Source organism: Cyrtonyx montezumae, unplaced genomic scaffold, assembly GCF_038088225.1.
Source record: "Cyrtonyx montezumae isolate F1298 unplaced genomic scaffold, pur_monq_1.0 scaffold_34, whole genome shotgun sequence".
Classification (NCBI taxonomy): Eukaryota; Metazoa; Chordata; class Aves; order Galliformes; family Odontophoridae; genus Cyrtonyx; species Cyrtonyx montezumae.
In genome coordinates, this window is record NW_027072039.1 from 5,406,321 (window position 1) to 5,422,058 (window position 15,738).

The 15,738-nt window shown below is 50.1% G+C and overlaps 1 protein-coding gene across 4 annotated transcripts in view; it reads right to left on the reverse strand.

Moving 5' to 3' along the window:
- Nucleotides 1-352: 352 nt before the first annotated feature.
- CTIF (cap binding complex dependent translation initiation factor) overlaps nt 353-15,738 on the reverse strand; it is an 89,810-nt gene continuing 74,424 nt past the window's right edge. For all 4 annotated transcript variants that reach the window (XM_065745245.1, XM_065745247.1, XM_065745244.1 and 1 more), the window contains 3 exons: nt 12,948-13,103; nt 3,679-3,732; nt 353-3,213 (listed from right to left, as the gene is read on the reverse strand). In XM_065745245.1, coding sequence (XP_065601317.1) covers nt 2,998-3,213; nt 3,679-3,732; nt 12,948-13,103 — 426 coding nt within the window. In that variant the 3' untranslated portion in view covers nt 353-2,997. The remainder of the gene's footprint in view (nt 3,214-3,678; nt 3,733-12,947; nt 13,104-15,738) is intronic.

Below are 15,738 nucleotides of genomic sequence, written 5' to 3' on the forward strand. Positions count from 1 at the left end.
GGGTTCCCCCGCCCTATCCCCATGGCCAAAACCTACTGGGAAGGGGCACCACCGAGCAGCATGGAGCGTCCCATTTCCAACACAAGCTGTAGCATCGATGGGGCTATGTTTCACACCAGACACCATTACTTTCCTTTTTTTTCCCCCTCTATCCCACGTTCGAAGCTGAACACCAAAAACTGATGGCACGTCCTAACAAAACGATGGGGAAACGTCAAGCTTCACACATTTATTACTCAGATGACGTGTTGTATAGCACACTGTGGGTCCGACGTCCTACCAACAAGACTGCATTGCCACAAAGAGTTGTCAGCTCCTTTGTCTCTGAAATGCTGAAAACGATGAGTTTGTGTTTTCTCTAGCATGAATATCTAGTCTTTATTCTCCCCAAATCCTTTCTCCTTGTTTTTTTTTTTGTTTTGTTTCTTTTTTGTCTTTTTTTTTTTCATTTTTAATTTTTTTTTAAAGCGCTTCATTTAACAAATATGATTAAATTAAAAATGGTGCCTCTTCGTAATGCATATAAATATGTTAAAAAAAAAAAAAAAGAATTGCTTAGCGTGAACTTCTTCAGGACATTGCTGCTCCCTCAGTGACAGACACGGCCCTTTGAGTTTGTTCTCCTGAAAAATACTGAAAGTGTCACTGGGACAGCTCACACCAAGAAGAGTAAAATCAGTGTAAAGCCATAAAATACCCAGCGGGGAAATAAAAACCATATTTCAGATTCTGAGAGATTTTTGAGTGAGGGACGTTATAAAAACAAGCAGGAAAATAAATCCGAAGTTCTTCTGAGAAGTTTTCCTTTGAAACTGTCAATCATGCCAAGAAGAGACAACAATCAATCTCCTCTGGGGGATGAGGGGAACCAGGCGAAGCACTTGGGCTTTTTTTTCCCCTCATTTTTCTTCCACTCGCGTACTGACAAGAGTTCTCCGAATGGGGGTGAAGTCTCTCATGGGGAATCCAAATGAGCAGGCTGTGGGCACCAACACATCATCTCTGGCAGTTTGGCAATGGGAAAGAGGATGCTGGGGGCTCTGATTCTGGGGCATTACCGTGGTGCCAGCCCCACTTTTGGCCAAAAGAGGGTATTCTGCACCCAAAACACAATGCTGCCCACACAGCCCCCACAACGAGGGACACCAGCAGCAGAACATAACTCCAGGGAAAAAAATACTTTTTTGGTCAACCCCTAGACTCTCACACATCAGTGAAGAGAGGGACGTACCGAGTGACCAAGAGGACAATGGCAGGATGAACACAGACATTAAAACAGATGGGTTTCACACTAAAGTTCTTTGATGGGAGAAATCCCAGAGCTGGAGGGAAAATCTTCCCTGGGCTTTTCTCCTTTTTTTTTTTTTTTTTTTTATTCTTCATTTTTTTCCTTTTGTTTTTGATATCTTTTCCTTCTTTTTTCCTTCTTTTGCTCCGGTCAGAGAGAAGGGTCCAAGGGATGCTGAGGTGTGGGGTGCAGGGAGGCTGCCAGCTCAGATCCCAGCATCAGTCCTTCCACACAGGCAACCCTCTCTCTGCTTCCTCAGCATTTAGGACTGGTGAAGTTCCTCTTCCCAGTTCCTTTTGCATACTCCAGGTGTGGATTTGGAGACACACCAGCAAGCAAATAAATGAACAGGGAACCAAATGAATGGCTCCTATCGCAATGAATGGTCTAACCAGGACTCTCACCTCCTCAACACCTTCATGTTGAAAGTCTCTGCTCTTCCAACTCCACAAAGAAACACAGAATCGTGTAATGGTTGGGTTGGAAGGGACCTTGAAGATCACAGAACCACAGAACGGCTGGGTTGGAAGGAACCTCCAAGCCCACCCAACCCCAGTCTGAAAACCGGATAGGAAATGCAGCCAGGCAGGAAACCTGTATTTTTGGCTTTTCATTGTTTTCCTCTTCTTTTTCTTCCTCTTTTTTTTTTTTTTTTTTTGTTTGTTTTTTCCGTACACTTTTTGCCTTCTCTCTGCTGGTTTCCCAAGAAGAACACCAAGTCTTCATTTCTACCTTGCCCTGCACATGAATAGGCCTGACTATAACAGGCCTGCTCTTAAATGCATAATTACAATGATGACAGTAATTACAATAAAGCACTCTTTCAACAGAAACAACAACATCAACAAAAAATACGAACAAATAAAATGGGCTATCATTGAGTGGATGGGAGATGCTGCAGCGTAGCAGCATCCCGATTTTTGCAGGGCTCCTATCTCAGGGCACACATTTTTGGGTAAATCTGCGAGGTTTCTGGCAAGAAGACTGTGGCTACACTGCTCCTATAGTGGTTTTTGGGCTCTTGTAAAATCCTTCTCCTGCTTCAGCATCTTCATTTGCGAGCCGGAGGGGAAGCACTGCCGCCTCATCTCCGCGCTGATCGCAACTGTCCATCTGACGATAATAAAATAAAATAGAATAAAATACAAGAAAAAATAAAACCCAGTGCAAATCAGAAAGCCATCCTATGCACCCATCAGCATCTGGAGAAGACGGAGCGGAGGTGGGGGGCAGAAAGTCGACGAGAAGAGGAGGGGGAAAAGGAAAAGAGAATAACGAGAGCTCCGCTGGACAAAAGCCGTCAGTGATGAGCGTCTGTGTAGTGTGTGCCACGCTTTGTCCTCCCCGGACATCTGCTGTGTGCTGTCTGCTGCCAGTTGGCCAGGGCAGGGCAAGGGGGGGGGGGACAGCATGAAAACAATCCCAGCCCCATTGGGCTCACTCCTCTAACTCGCCGTCGTCTTTCTAAAGCCAAACAATAACCCGGCGGGGACACGCCGATTTCAGAAAAGAAACCCTACAACAAAAACACGGCGGGGAGGAGGGGTGGCACTTGGCGACGAGGCTGAAAGAAACATGCTTCTCCCTCCCCACCCCACGAACGTAATTCTCGAGCATGCTGGGGTTTGTCTGCTTGGGTACATCAACCGGAATCCCGCTAAGGTGCACGTCTTCTCCTCGCCCGTTCCCACCCCGCTGTGCCCTGCCCCTCAGGCCGTCAGTTTTTGGATTGTCTTGTTGTAGTACTGCGTGATGGTGGGCGTCAGCGGGTTCCAGTTGTTGGCGTGCAGCTCGATGACCTCCAGCAGGAGGGACCGTGTCAGCATGGACTCGGAGGGGCACAGCATCTTGTCGCGGGCTGCAGCCAGCAGATCTGTCATCATTTCAGGCAGCTGCTCCTCCAGCAGCCGGCCGGTGCTCTGCAGCTGTCAGGAGAGAGGGGGCAACGGCGTTACGGCTTTGTTCTCATAGAAAGAGGGCATCATTAAGGTTGGAAAAGGCTGTCAGGCCCAACTCTCAACCCACGGCCACCATGCGCCGATGATCACAGAATCAATGAAGGCTGCAAAGGAGCACTAAGACGATCGAGTCCAACTGCTGACTCTTCCCTAAAAAGCCTGCATAGCCGTGTCCCTAAATAGAATCACAGAATCATGAAGGTTGGGACAGACTTCCAAGATCCCCAAGCACAACCTCAACCCACCCCACGATGCCCCCACCTCCCACCCTTCTGAGCACGACCACGTACTCCTAAAGCAGCGTGAGCCCCAGAAATCCCAATCCCAACTCTGCAATCCCATAATTTCCCTGCAAAGCACAGCAAAGCTCTCTGCAGACCCCAACACCACTGCACGAGGCGGAAGGGGCAATGTGATGTGGAGCTCCCCTACCTCCATGGAGCAGCAGAGCACAGCGTCCTCCTTCACGTCCTGAGATTGCAGCAACTGCAAAAGAGAGACAGGAGTTTAACCACCTCTCTCGGAGTACTGATGCTTGTTGAGAGCGTGGGAGTTTACTCTGTCCCTTCCCACCGCCTTCGTCTTGAAGCATGAAGGATCTCTGTTCACCTTTTGGCATTTCAGTAGTGATTTTTTCAGCCACTTCCCTCCTGGAGTCAACCCCAAACCCAGCTCTGCCCCTCCCAGAACTCTCCATTCCAAGCACAGCCCATAGACACAAGCAGCTTCCAAGGACACCCTGATGTGATGCTACAGGGTCAGGCCACAATGGCATGGGATGATGGGTCAGTGGCAAACAGCAGCTCAGCCTGTCCATCCCCCAAAACCAAGAGCTGTGAGCAAAGCTGGGTCAAAAATGCACACTTTTTTGGACAGTGCACGTTTCTTTGTTTCTGTCTTCACTTCACTTCTGTCACAAACACAGAATCATCATCCTGCTGAAGGCACGGGACACAGAGCAGAGTTGCTCTGGCTTATTTTCCAGCAGATAGGAGCTGTGATGTGGGGTGTTGCTGTGACCAACTTCTACTGATTTCATTCATCTCTGAAACTCATCCAAAAAGGCAAAATTTGGAAATGTCTTAGAGCTAATGAAACCTGCCCATGCACAACACAGCTCAGTGGTGGAGAATTTGCTCCAAAGTCACACCTCTTACTGAGCACAATGTTCTGCTTTTCAGCCTCAGTCAGCTCTTCTTCCCACTTCCATTTTTTTCTGTTTGCTTTCCTTTACAAATGCAGCACATTTACAGCTCCACCACCACTGGAAAACAAGAGGCAACTCAAGGAATTATCATAGCTCTCTAAGCTGTGTCTTTGCTCCATTTTGTTTTCAGCAGAAAGCACTTTGTTTGCTCTGAAGCTGATGCTGACGGCATATGGACGAGGATGTGATCCCATCAGTTTGATCTCACATTACACAAACATCCAGCCAGGCACTGAATGCATGCAGCAGTTCCCCCGAGTTTATCTTTCCACTGAATTGTTTAGAAAAACTCAGTTAAGCCCAAGCCACAGGCTCTGAGATAAGTTATATCTCAGAGCTTAAACAGTTAACAGATTCTTTGCAAAAAAAACCACCACCAACAACAAAAGATTACATTAAACCCAACAACCAAAAAAACCCACATCCATCTCAGTTAGGGATAAATATAAACAGGCAGTAGCCCAGCAGAACACTGCTGCAATATTCAGCAGAGATTGGGATGACCCCACTGGGATGTCATGGCTGGGATGGCCCCACTGGGATGTCATCATCAGGTCGGCACTTTTGGGATGCCACCACTATGATATTACCATTGAGATCCCACCATTGGGATGTCGCTGTCAGCTCACACAAGCCAGGTTGCATGCCAGTACTGAGTGTGCAAACACAAACCTGAGCAAACTGCAAGCCTGACGTGTGGCTTTTGCACAACCAAACCCTAAACCTCAGCAATGTCATGAATTGTTTGCAATCTGATTTTTATTTACTTAAACTATTTCAAGGTAAACATGCTGTACTTACTAAGTTAGCACTCCCACATTGGAATTATTACCTATTTCACTATTTATAACTGCTCCTCCCTGCTGCACAGTGCTGCCCCGGCCCCGCTGCATCTCACACCATTCCCACTGTCTGCTCAGCCCCACAAGCTCTGGGGTTTACCCTGCAATCATCCCCTCGGGGCTCAGGCTGTCTGCAAGAACACTTTGCCTTGCTCTTGGTTCCCTGTATTGGGTGAAGCCATGCAGCCAAAGCAGCAGTTGCTGCTGGAGAGCAGACAAAGAGTCTGCTTGATTTCCTAAGAGCAGGGGCTGTGTGCCAGGATCTGCCCGGCCTCGGTTGCGAAAGGCTTCTCACTTCTGCTGCTGGTGCTGGATTGAGAGCTGTGCAGACTGGTGGGAGACAGGAGACAATGTGCTTCCATCTCTGCACAGCTCCACTTCCCAAATGTCTGCGCCTCACTGAGTGATGGCAACAAAATGGTTGTGCGAATGACCCGAAATACCGTGAGGGTCTGTTCCTGGAAGTGCCGTGTGTGATCGGGACTTTATGGGAGCACTGGGCATTATTGCTTATCCAATCTAAGGAGCTCCTCTGACAGCAGATTTGTGTACAGCCTTGAATATCCACCAGCAAAATAAAGCAGCACACACGTACACTTTATTCCTCTCCACTCACCAAGACGGGCTGTGCAGAAGAGCTGAAGATTTTGCATCATCCAGTCCAACCCCCACATTCAAGCAGCATCCCCTAGGGCACACCACCCTGGGCTGTGTGTAGATGGCATTGGATGGGACCCTGAGCAATCTGGTCTGGTGGATGGCAACCAGCTCACGGCAAAGGGCTGGAACTGGATGGGCTGTAAGTTCACCCCCAACCCAATTCCATAGTTCCATGGATCTTCAAGGTCCCTCCCAACCCAACTATTCCATGATTCTATAATCATCCTCTCAATTTCTCCCTCCTCTGCTCCCGAGGGAACATGCTCATGGTGCTCAGAGCACCCCTGCACTCCCACTATCCACTCAAAACTGCATCTGGCCTTCATCACGTAGAACCAGTTTCCTTCTTCTCACCTGAATTTGTTGCAGATCACTGGGAGTAAGCCAAGCTCCCTAGCAGACCAATACACATCCCCACAGCTATTTAGGTTTATTACCCACTTTCTACCAAGATAACCACAGTGTGAGCAGGATGGAGAACCTGCCTCACTTCTCACCGAACCACACAGGTTGGGTTGTGCTCTGCAGCTTTTACCATTGGGAGATGCATACACTATCCTCTACAGCTGCTACAACACTTTTCCTGTAAGGCTTTGCACTAATTATTGCATATGGCAATGCTTGCTGAACAGCATAAGCACCGCTGGCCACAAACTGCCTCTAAGCACTCAGTGCTTTGGGATGCTTCAGTGATGACTACGGTGTGAAAGCAAAGAGGATTTTCTGATCTACTGGAATGATCGCTCAGAGCCACGGGGTGGTTGGGCCTTCTCTGGGAGCAGCACTGAGCATGGGTTGGTCTGTGGGTGGCACAGAGTGGTGAAAACAGACCAAGTCCAAATGTGAACATGAGGGGATGAGTACAAGAATGCTCCACCAGCACAGCCTGTGCCAGGATTCCTACAATCTGTTCCCTTTAAAGGTACCAACTCCCCACTGTGAGGCATCAGAAGAACTTTTGGGATCAGAAGACTACAGACACAAGTAACATCTTCTCTGAAACTGAGGTTGCCCAAGCATGAAACGAGTTCTGAATTCCTTTCCCTTACAGAAGTTAGTTGGGGGTTGGACACGATGATCTCTAGAGGTCCCTTCCAACCCCTACAGCTCTGTGAACTGATGAGGCAGGGGATGCAGAGGGCACGCTGTCTTCCCACCCAGCCCCAGTGCAGCAGCAAAGGGTGAGGATGGAGATGTATGGAGGAAATAAGAATAGCCACCCCAAAATCTCTGCTACCGCAGCCTGTGGCCTCTAGCCTTGATGCAATGAAGGTTCCAAGACCACTGGATATGCACAAAGTGTACCCCACACAGGGGTCTCAACCCCTCTGGGAAGATGCCAATAGCAATTCCCACTTGCTCTGTTGGGAAGAGGCCACTGGGATGGGGCACTGCTGGCCCCACAAGGAGTTAGAGGCTGTATCGTAACACATCTGGGACAACCTGAAGGAGTTGCTTGGTAGCATCTACTTGCCTTACAGCTTTCAGTTGAGGAGGAGACTTCTGTTCTCCTCTTACCCAACCTGGACACTCTGGGAGGATAAGAGGAGATTGGTTTGTTTGGGCTTCTGAGGAGCTCCAACAAGAGATTCTTAACAGCAAATTGCATTAAGGCCAGAGAACAAAGCCTGTGCCCAGCCGTGGGAAACCCTTCCTCCTCCTTCCCACTGCAGACAAGGGTAACCAAGAAACACAACTCTCTCCCTAGATCTGGGACAGCAAAAGGGATTTCTCCAAAGATGGAAACCAGCAAGAGGCAATTACAGGAGACAGTGACGAAGACAACCTGGATGCTCAGCAAGTCTGACCATGCAACCCAACGACAGCCCCACTGGGTGGCTCCCATTAGGAGTGAGAGGTGGAGGGCATCACCCTCACGGTGGGGACACGTCTATTGGGATCACCTGAGCAGGAGCAGAGGTGTGCGTGCGGGTGAGGTGGAGGGGGAGAGCCACCCAGTCGGCCTCATCCTGCCTGGCTGCAGCCACAACAGCCCTGGGAGCAGAGGATGTGACCTCATCCCAAAGGGAAACACAAAACATGGAAAGAAGTAGAGGCGAAAGCATCGTGCTGATTGCACAGGGCCCACCCTTGGCTGCCGGACGCTCGGTGCTTTCCTGGCTCTTCATGTGGTTGTGGACATAAATAGCATCACAGAACATCCCGAGCTGGAAGAGACCCACGGGAATCACCAGGTCCAACCCCGGCCCCAAGCACTGTGGGCTGACAGTGGTGTCCCAATGTGAGGAGGTGGGAACACCCCAGGGGATGGCATCAGCCCTCATTACTCCTTCCACCTCTTCCCAAGGAGTGACGGTGATTCCCCAGCAATCCCACAGGGCAAGGGGACAGTGGTGGCTCTGCTTGCCCCTGGTGGCCTTGCTGCTCTGAATTTGGCTCTGCCTGCATATTTGTTCATAATCCAAACCTATATCCACGATGGAAGCTCATGTGGAAGAGAGCAAACCCCAGGGTGAGTAGGTATGTACACAGATGGGGTTTTCTCACCCTGGCACCAGAGTCCTTCTAAAACATGGCACTGCAGTTGTAGGCAAAATAACTAACAGCTGATTTCTTCCTTCCTCCTCAGGCCCGGCTCTCCCTCCAGGACTCATTTCTCCCTATTTTCTCAGGTCAGTCCCAGCCACGTGGAGCTCCTGGGCAGGAGGGGCACGGGGTCAGGATCCAGACCTCTCTTTGCCTTCATTGCATGCCACAAAAAGCCGAATTCGGTCTCGCTCTCAGGGAGCACGATCCTAAAACCCAACATCTCATTACACTGCCAGACGGCCTCCAAATCCTGACGCTTTTTGAAAAGGGAAAGCCATTAAAATAAAATCCCCTCCGTGCTACAAGATGTGATTTTCTCTCCCAGCAGCACCGCCCTGCGGCTCAGCTGCAGCCGGGGAGGCTCTTTTTCTCTTCCTCCAAAGGAGACAGTGAGAGGCAGAGCCCTCCCGAAGCTCAGACGTTAATTACTGCATTGGAATACTTCTCCAAATTACACAGCATGGCCCCAGGAGATAACAGGCACAGAGAGGGGGGAGGGAGTGGATGCTGTCTGTGTGCTGCACTGCAGCTCAAGCGTGGGGAGGCAAGGAGATGGAGCAGACCCCCTCCCCGCCCCCGACCCTGGAGTGGGGGAGATGTGGGGCTGGGCCAGGAGGGAAGCACTGCTCCCAGCAGTGGGGGGCAGTGGACATCCTCCAATGTCGGACCCCAGTTGGAAACCCTAGTGTTTTGGGAACCCCTCTGGGATGCTTCCCATGACATGCAGACCCCAATGGGACCCTCCCCCCTCCAAATTGAGACCACCGTCCATCCCAAAGGGACTCCCCCCCTCAAACTGGAACCCCCAGTGGGAACACTCTTAATGACATGGGGATCCCAATGTGGGTCCTCAATAGGACCCGTCCAAAATGGAGACCGTCCCAGCGTGCAACTCCAATGAGACTGTCTCTCCAGCCTGGGCCCCCTCACGGCATGGGGACATCCAGTGGGACTCCCCAAGCACGGAGGTACTATGGGATGTTTAATTAACTAGTGATGAGCTGCTTCCTGGCACATGCTTAGAATCTGTCCCAGCAGTCCCATCCCATGCACCCATGGGTGCTGAGAGCACAGTGCTGAGGCAGTGTGGCAACTCCTTGGGAAATTAGAGATGGAGAAGATGTCCACTATGAGCAAAAGCTTCAACTATGAGGATCTGATGGCTGGACTTGATGACCTCAACTTTCCTTAATGATTCTATGATTAATGGTTCCATGATAACTCTATGATTCTATGATAATGGTTCCATTTGGAGTTTATCAGACTCACACCAGGCTGTGGGAGGACCATGGTGTGAGTCTTGAAGGAGACTGGGAATGCTCAGCATGGATGTGCCTCACCTCCTGGATTTATGGAGACTTACAGATGAGAGAAGAGCATTGTTGTCTTCTACATGCATTTTAACAAGCATGTGGGCTCTGTTTCCCAATATCCAAGTCGTGGTGGACAACCAGGTAAATTAAAAACCTGGTTGGATGTTTGGGTGCGGAAGGGTGGAGGTGCTGCATGACAACCCAACTCCACCTGGAGGCCAGTAACAGGACAACCATTGGGTTGACTGCAGGACCTGTCCTGTTTAGCATCCCTACTGACAACCTGGAGGAGGTGAGAAACCCACTCCTGCCAGGTTTGGAGATGACACGGAGTTGTGGGGACCACTCAACGTGCCAACTAGAGGCACTTCAGTGGGCTGGAGGAAGGAACAACAGGAACCTTAAGAAGCCAACAAGGCAAAGAGCCAAGTGCTGTGCAGGAGAGGAACACGGGGGCAGGGATAGGGTTATAAAAGGGAGGGAAGAAGGCAGACCCCTGTGGGACTGCAGTCCTTGAGGAACCATGCAGTGTCACTGCCTGCTATCTCTGGAGCTGGCTTTTCCACTTTCTTGTTTGGCTGCTATGGGAAACTGCTGAGATTCCCTGGATGTAAATCCAGCTCTGCCTGCTGCACAGCATCATACAAACAAACAAAGGCATCCCAAGCAGTGCTCGGCACCAACGCTGGGCTGGAGGCAGCTCAGCTGGCAGCAGGCTGGCAGCTCCCAGCCCAGAGGCACCTCCTGCATTGGCACCCAAACAACATCCCATTGAGGATGGGGATGGAGATATGGAAGAATCCAAACCTCCTGACACTGCTCATCCCACACTGATCCCATACAGAACACAGCACAGAGCTGGGAAAGGGGCAGCCAGCCCAAAATGAGCCTCGGTGGGGCAGAGGACGTGATGTGTCACTGGAGAAAAGCTCTCCACATTGGGCACTGGGCAGAAGCTTTGGGGCAGCAAGGATGTCAGCACTGCCACCCATCACTGGGGATTCACAGAGACTGATTTGGAACAGTTTTCTGAACTGAGCTGGGACCACATGTCCACAGAGCTGGGAGACCACAGCAGGACATCCCTCTCACTGCAGACACCAAGTGAGGACAGTGCCCTAAAAGTGTTCAAAGCTTCATTTTCCCAAGCTCCCCACATTTGATAGCTGCCACTGTTCTCTGGTTCTCATCTGCCAAAGGGGCTCTCCCTACAAATCCCTTTTCCCCATAATCCCCAGGTGCCACCCTTGGGGCTGGGAGACCCACTTCTCCAATGCTATGACCCAAACTTCCTCTGACAAACACCTGCTCCCATCCCCACTGTCCCCATGTTGCTCCCATCCTGGTGGCACCTCACTTTGCACGGGCTCTGTAATTAGTGGTGGTGTTAATAAGCTTTTATCAAGGGAAAGGAAAGGAGCTGGAGAGGAAGCTCTGCAGGGGAAGGGAAGAAACATTCCTGCTGCAGCCATCAGGAACTTTCCCCTTCCTCTTCTCACTCCCTCACAGACCTTTGGCTGAGTCTGACAAAGCCATAAAGGAAAAGGGAAAAAAAAATAGAGAGGAACTAAAAATCAAGAGAAGCTGGAAGGATAGGCAGAGCAGAGACAGTATCTCATGCTACCTTCCACCTTATACTGATTTATCACCAGAGGATGGGCGGATGGAGGTCCTTTCCAACTGAACAGATGCTACGCTTCTATGAAAACCCAGTGAAAAGTAGACACACAGTCAGGGTCCCAGCCTTGTGGCCACAGGTCAGTCACTTTGGGGCATGATGAAGAGCTGGAGGTCTCTGTCTCACCCCCATCAGCTGAGCTATGAGGCCTCCATCTCCAACAAATGAACAGCTTGGACAGAGCTGTCCCATTACGGAACAGAGAGATTAATGTTTAAGAGACAAGCTTCTGCATGGCATCTTGATATAATTAGTAACAGCTTTTTATGGAGCTGTTCTGTAGCAAAAAATATCTGCAATATGTGAAACTCGTGTCACCATGCCCGTGTCCCCAGGATGACATGAGCAACGGTGACATCACAGCAGGGGCAGACAGCAGCGTGTTGGGAACAGTTCTGGCAGAACCAGAGCTGGGTTGTGTCATGGCTGTGATGGGAAACAAGAGGAACAGGGGCTCTCTCCAATGAGATGACACATAGTGCTGTGGGCAGAGAATTTGGGGAAGTTCTGCTGTTCTTAGCATCCCTCTCCCACCTCCCCTGTGAGACACATCGTGATGCCCTGATAATTTCTCACAGTTACACTCACTGTCTGTGAACTCTGCCCACAGTACTACTGCAAAGACAAAATGTTTATTAAGCGTTTGCATTCAGAGAAAAATTTCCATGTTAAAAGTCATTCCTGGCAATTTTTTCCCCTCTCCTTTTCTTGCCCAAGATCTAGTTGAGAGTGTATTGGACTGACAGTGTGGGAGTAATGGCATAGGGGAGCTTGGCCACCTCTCTTTCCTCTCTCTGTGTGTCTCATCCACACACTGTCGTGAATGCCTTCAATCACAGAATGGTTGGGTTTGAAGATTCCTTGAAGACTACAGAAGCATAGAACAATGAATGGTTGGGTTGGAAGGGACCTTAGAGATCATCCAGTTCCAGCTCCTGCCGTGGTCTGGCTGTCCCTCGCCAGATCAAGGCAGCCCAAGGCTCCATCCAACCTAACCTTGGGCGCCTCCAAGAATGGGGCATCCACCTGCCTTTAAGAAGTTCTTTAGCTCCTCTGTTGAGGATTTTTGCAATGGTTCAATGTGCCAACCTAAACTTTGGGTCTGCAGTCCCAACTGTTGGGCTTTGCAAACCCTTTGAAATAGGAGTCTTGCATGGAGCACGTGATTTTCACAAGCAGAATCACAGTGGGCAAAAAAAGCCAAGTGTCCCTGCAGGTACCCATACTGCTAGAGTGAGAAACACTCATTTGGGGAAAGCAAATCTCCAGGAACAACAGACCAAACACAGAATCACAGAATCGTTAAGGTTGGAAAAGATCACTAAGATCATCTAGTCCAACCTTAACCCATCCCCACCATGCCCAACCCATCTCTATGACATCTACGATCAACGTGCAACTCAGCATTGCAATGCAATTGCTTGGACAAGGACAACCTCTGAAGGCATTACCTCCCTGAGGCAGGTGTAGATGGGGCACACGAGGACTCGGAAGGGCTCCCCAGTGCTGCTCCTCATGGTGCCAAAGACCTCGCAGAGGAAGGTGATGAAGCCCAGCCAGCGCTCTACGTCCCTCTGCTGCAGCTCCTCCCGCATGGTGAAATCCTTCTGCAAGAGGGATGGAGACAACGGGGTGCATTAGCAAAACCTCACTGCTGGGAAGAGGTGACAGCTGACGGGATGGAGAACTGGGAGGAAATGGAAACTCAGGGTGGGGGAGGAAGGCAGACAGACAGACTGACTCTTTGGTAACAGTGGGGGGATTGCTCAATGTGAGCACAGTGGTTGGGATTTCAACATGGTGAAGCCACCAGAAAGTAGGTAGTGTAGAAACAACACAGATCTCTGTCACAGCTCATGGTGGCCCCTCTCCGTGAATGGACACTGAACAACAGCAAGCAGAAGGAGCTCAAACATTAACATATGGGGAATGTGATGGCTGCTGGTGGCTGTGCTGAGTCTGGTGGTCCAGATTAGCTTGCTCAACCCATAGGAACCAAGAAGAGACCCAACTCGTCCAACCCATAGACACCAACCAGTGTCCTAGCTCACCCAACCCCCAGACACCAGGCGGTGTCTCAGCTTGTCCAACCCACGGACATCAGCCAGTCCCAATTAGCCCAATGCATCTCAAACCCAATGTCCCAGCACCCCCTGAGGTCTCACAGAATGACGTGTCCAGAAGATGAAGGGAGCACAGCCTTGATGGAGAAAGGTCGCGCTGCCCTGGAACCAAGAGTTGCCAGGCAAGAGCATTTTGAGAGTGCCAAGATTTACAGAATAACATCAGGAACAAAGCAGCTCCTCCAGCCAGGAAGGAAAAAAGGCTTTGTTCAAATGCAGGACCTGAGAAGGGGTGACTGTGTTGGAGATGTGCGACAAAGTGCAAGGAAGAACGTGGAAAAAACAGACAGAATACTTTCTAGAGGGCACCAGCATTACATGGAGGGCACAGGAGTGCATGTTGCTCAGTGCCAAGAGCTCTTCCCTCTGCAAAACATCCCACGTGGTACCACTTGACTGTCTCCATAGTGATCCTGCCTCGGTATTAAAAATCAAAAGGCACTACAGAAAGGAAAAACAGAGTGCAGGACAAGTTCATCCCCAACAGTGAAGTGCACTGCCAGTTTGGCTGCACAACATCTTAGCTCCAGAACTGAATAAAAAAGCTTGTATCATTTCATCTCCCTTTATCCTGACTGACTGAGACTGCTCCCAGGGCTCCAGCCATGCACGGGAGATCCAAGGAGGGAGCTATTTATGTATTTCACTACAAAAGGGGAAAAAAAATAACATTTGCATATGCAGGAAAAAGCCTTGTAACACCACCGAGCCACTGCTCAACCACACAGCAATGAGTCACTCCTCTCTACGCCTATTTCTATTGGGCAATTGCCCAACGTGTCTGCATTGAAATCAAACACTGCTGGGTTGTTTCGGAGTCTCCAGGGGAGTCTGCAGAGCTCTTCCTTCCGTTGTGCTGGGGTGGAGGAGTTATTGGCCAGCTCAGGTTATCACCCCAGGGTTACCCAATGGCTTGGAGTTCCCACTTGGCTTTTAGTGGAACAAAAAAAAACCAACCCAACAAACTGAACGACCAGAAATGCAGAAATGTACTCCCGACATCCCAGGAAAGACAAACCCAGCCTGATTTCATTCATTTCTTCATTGGGAATGTTTCCCCCATGGCTTATAGGGACTGACCTCCCCCAGCTCTACCCCTGCTGTGTCACTGTAATGCATTTATCTGCAGTCCATTTTTATGTGAGTCCATCTGCACCCAGAAAAGCACGTGGATTATTTCAGTGACAATTCACAACTCAAAAACTTTATTTAACGCGGCAGCATCCACGTTCCCCATGTCCCACAACCTCTCTGCAGCTGAATGATCCCTCCCATCAGAGTGGGATGAGGGCAGTCCCCAGGAGCAGATGGAGCATCCTTTGAAAATGTCCTTTTGCCAGAGGTAGGAAACCCTTCAGAACCATGCTGAACCTCAATGGCACCACTACCACCACTCTGCCCCAAGGCCGAGCTCTATAAAAAAGAAAGCAATGGATGGGTCTGCCCCGTGCTTGCGTGGTGAGGTCACTGCAGTGAGTGCAGTGAACATGTCCTCTCTCATCAGTCTGGCTGTGTTTTTAAACACAACACAGTATTGCTAATTTGGGGCTGCCCCGAACTGTCAATATGTTCTGAATGCATTTATGGGATAAGCTTCCCTCTTGTTAGCTTCTGCCAGCACTGGAAACAGCAAATGCCATGGGGCTCTCTACTCTTGCCACCCAATCAAAGCCCTCATCTCTCCATGTGGATGCACTTCACACAGTGCTGTTGCTTTCTGGCCCAGACGTGAGTCACAGAATATCCCAATTGGAAGAGACCCATAAGGATCACAGATACAACCTCTGTCTCCACACAACACCACCCAAACCCGATGTCTGAGAGTGGTGTCCCAACGCTCCCTGAGCACCAGTAGCTCGTGATTGCGCCCACTGCCCTGACAAGCCTGTTCCACATCCATTCCATAGAATCATAGAATCACTAGGGCTGGAAAAGATGTCCAAGATCCCCAAGACCAACCCCAATCCACCCCACTGTCCCCAAGTGCCACATCTCCGTTGTTCTTGAACACGTTCAGGGATGGGGATTCCCCCACCTCCCTGTGCAGCCTGTGCCAGAGCATCTTTGGAGAAGAAATGGTTCCTAATATCCAAGCTGAACCTCCCCTGGCACAACTTGA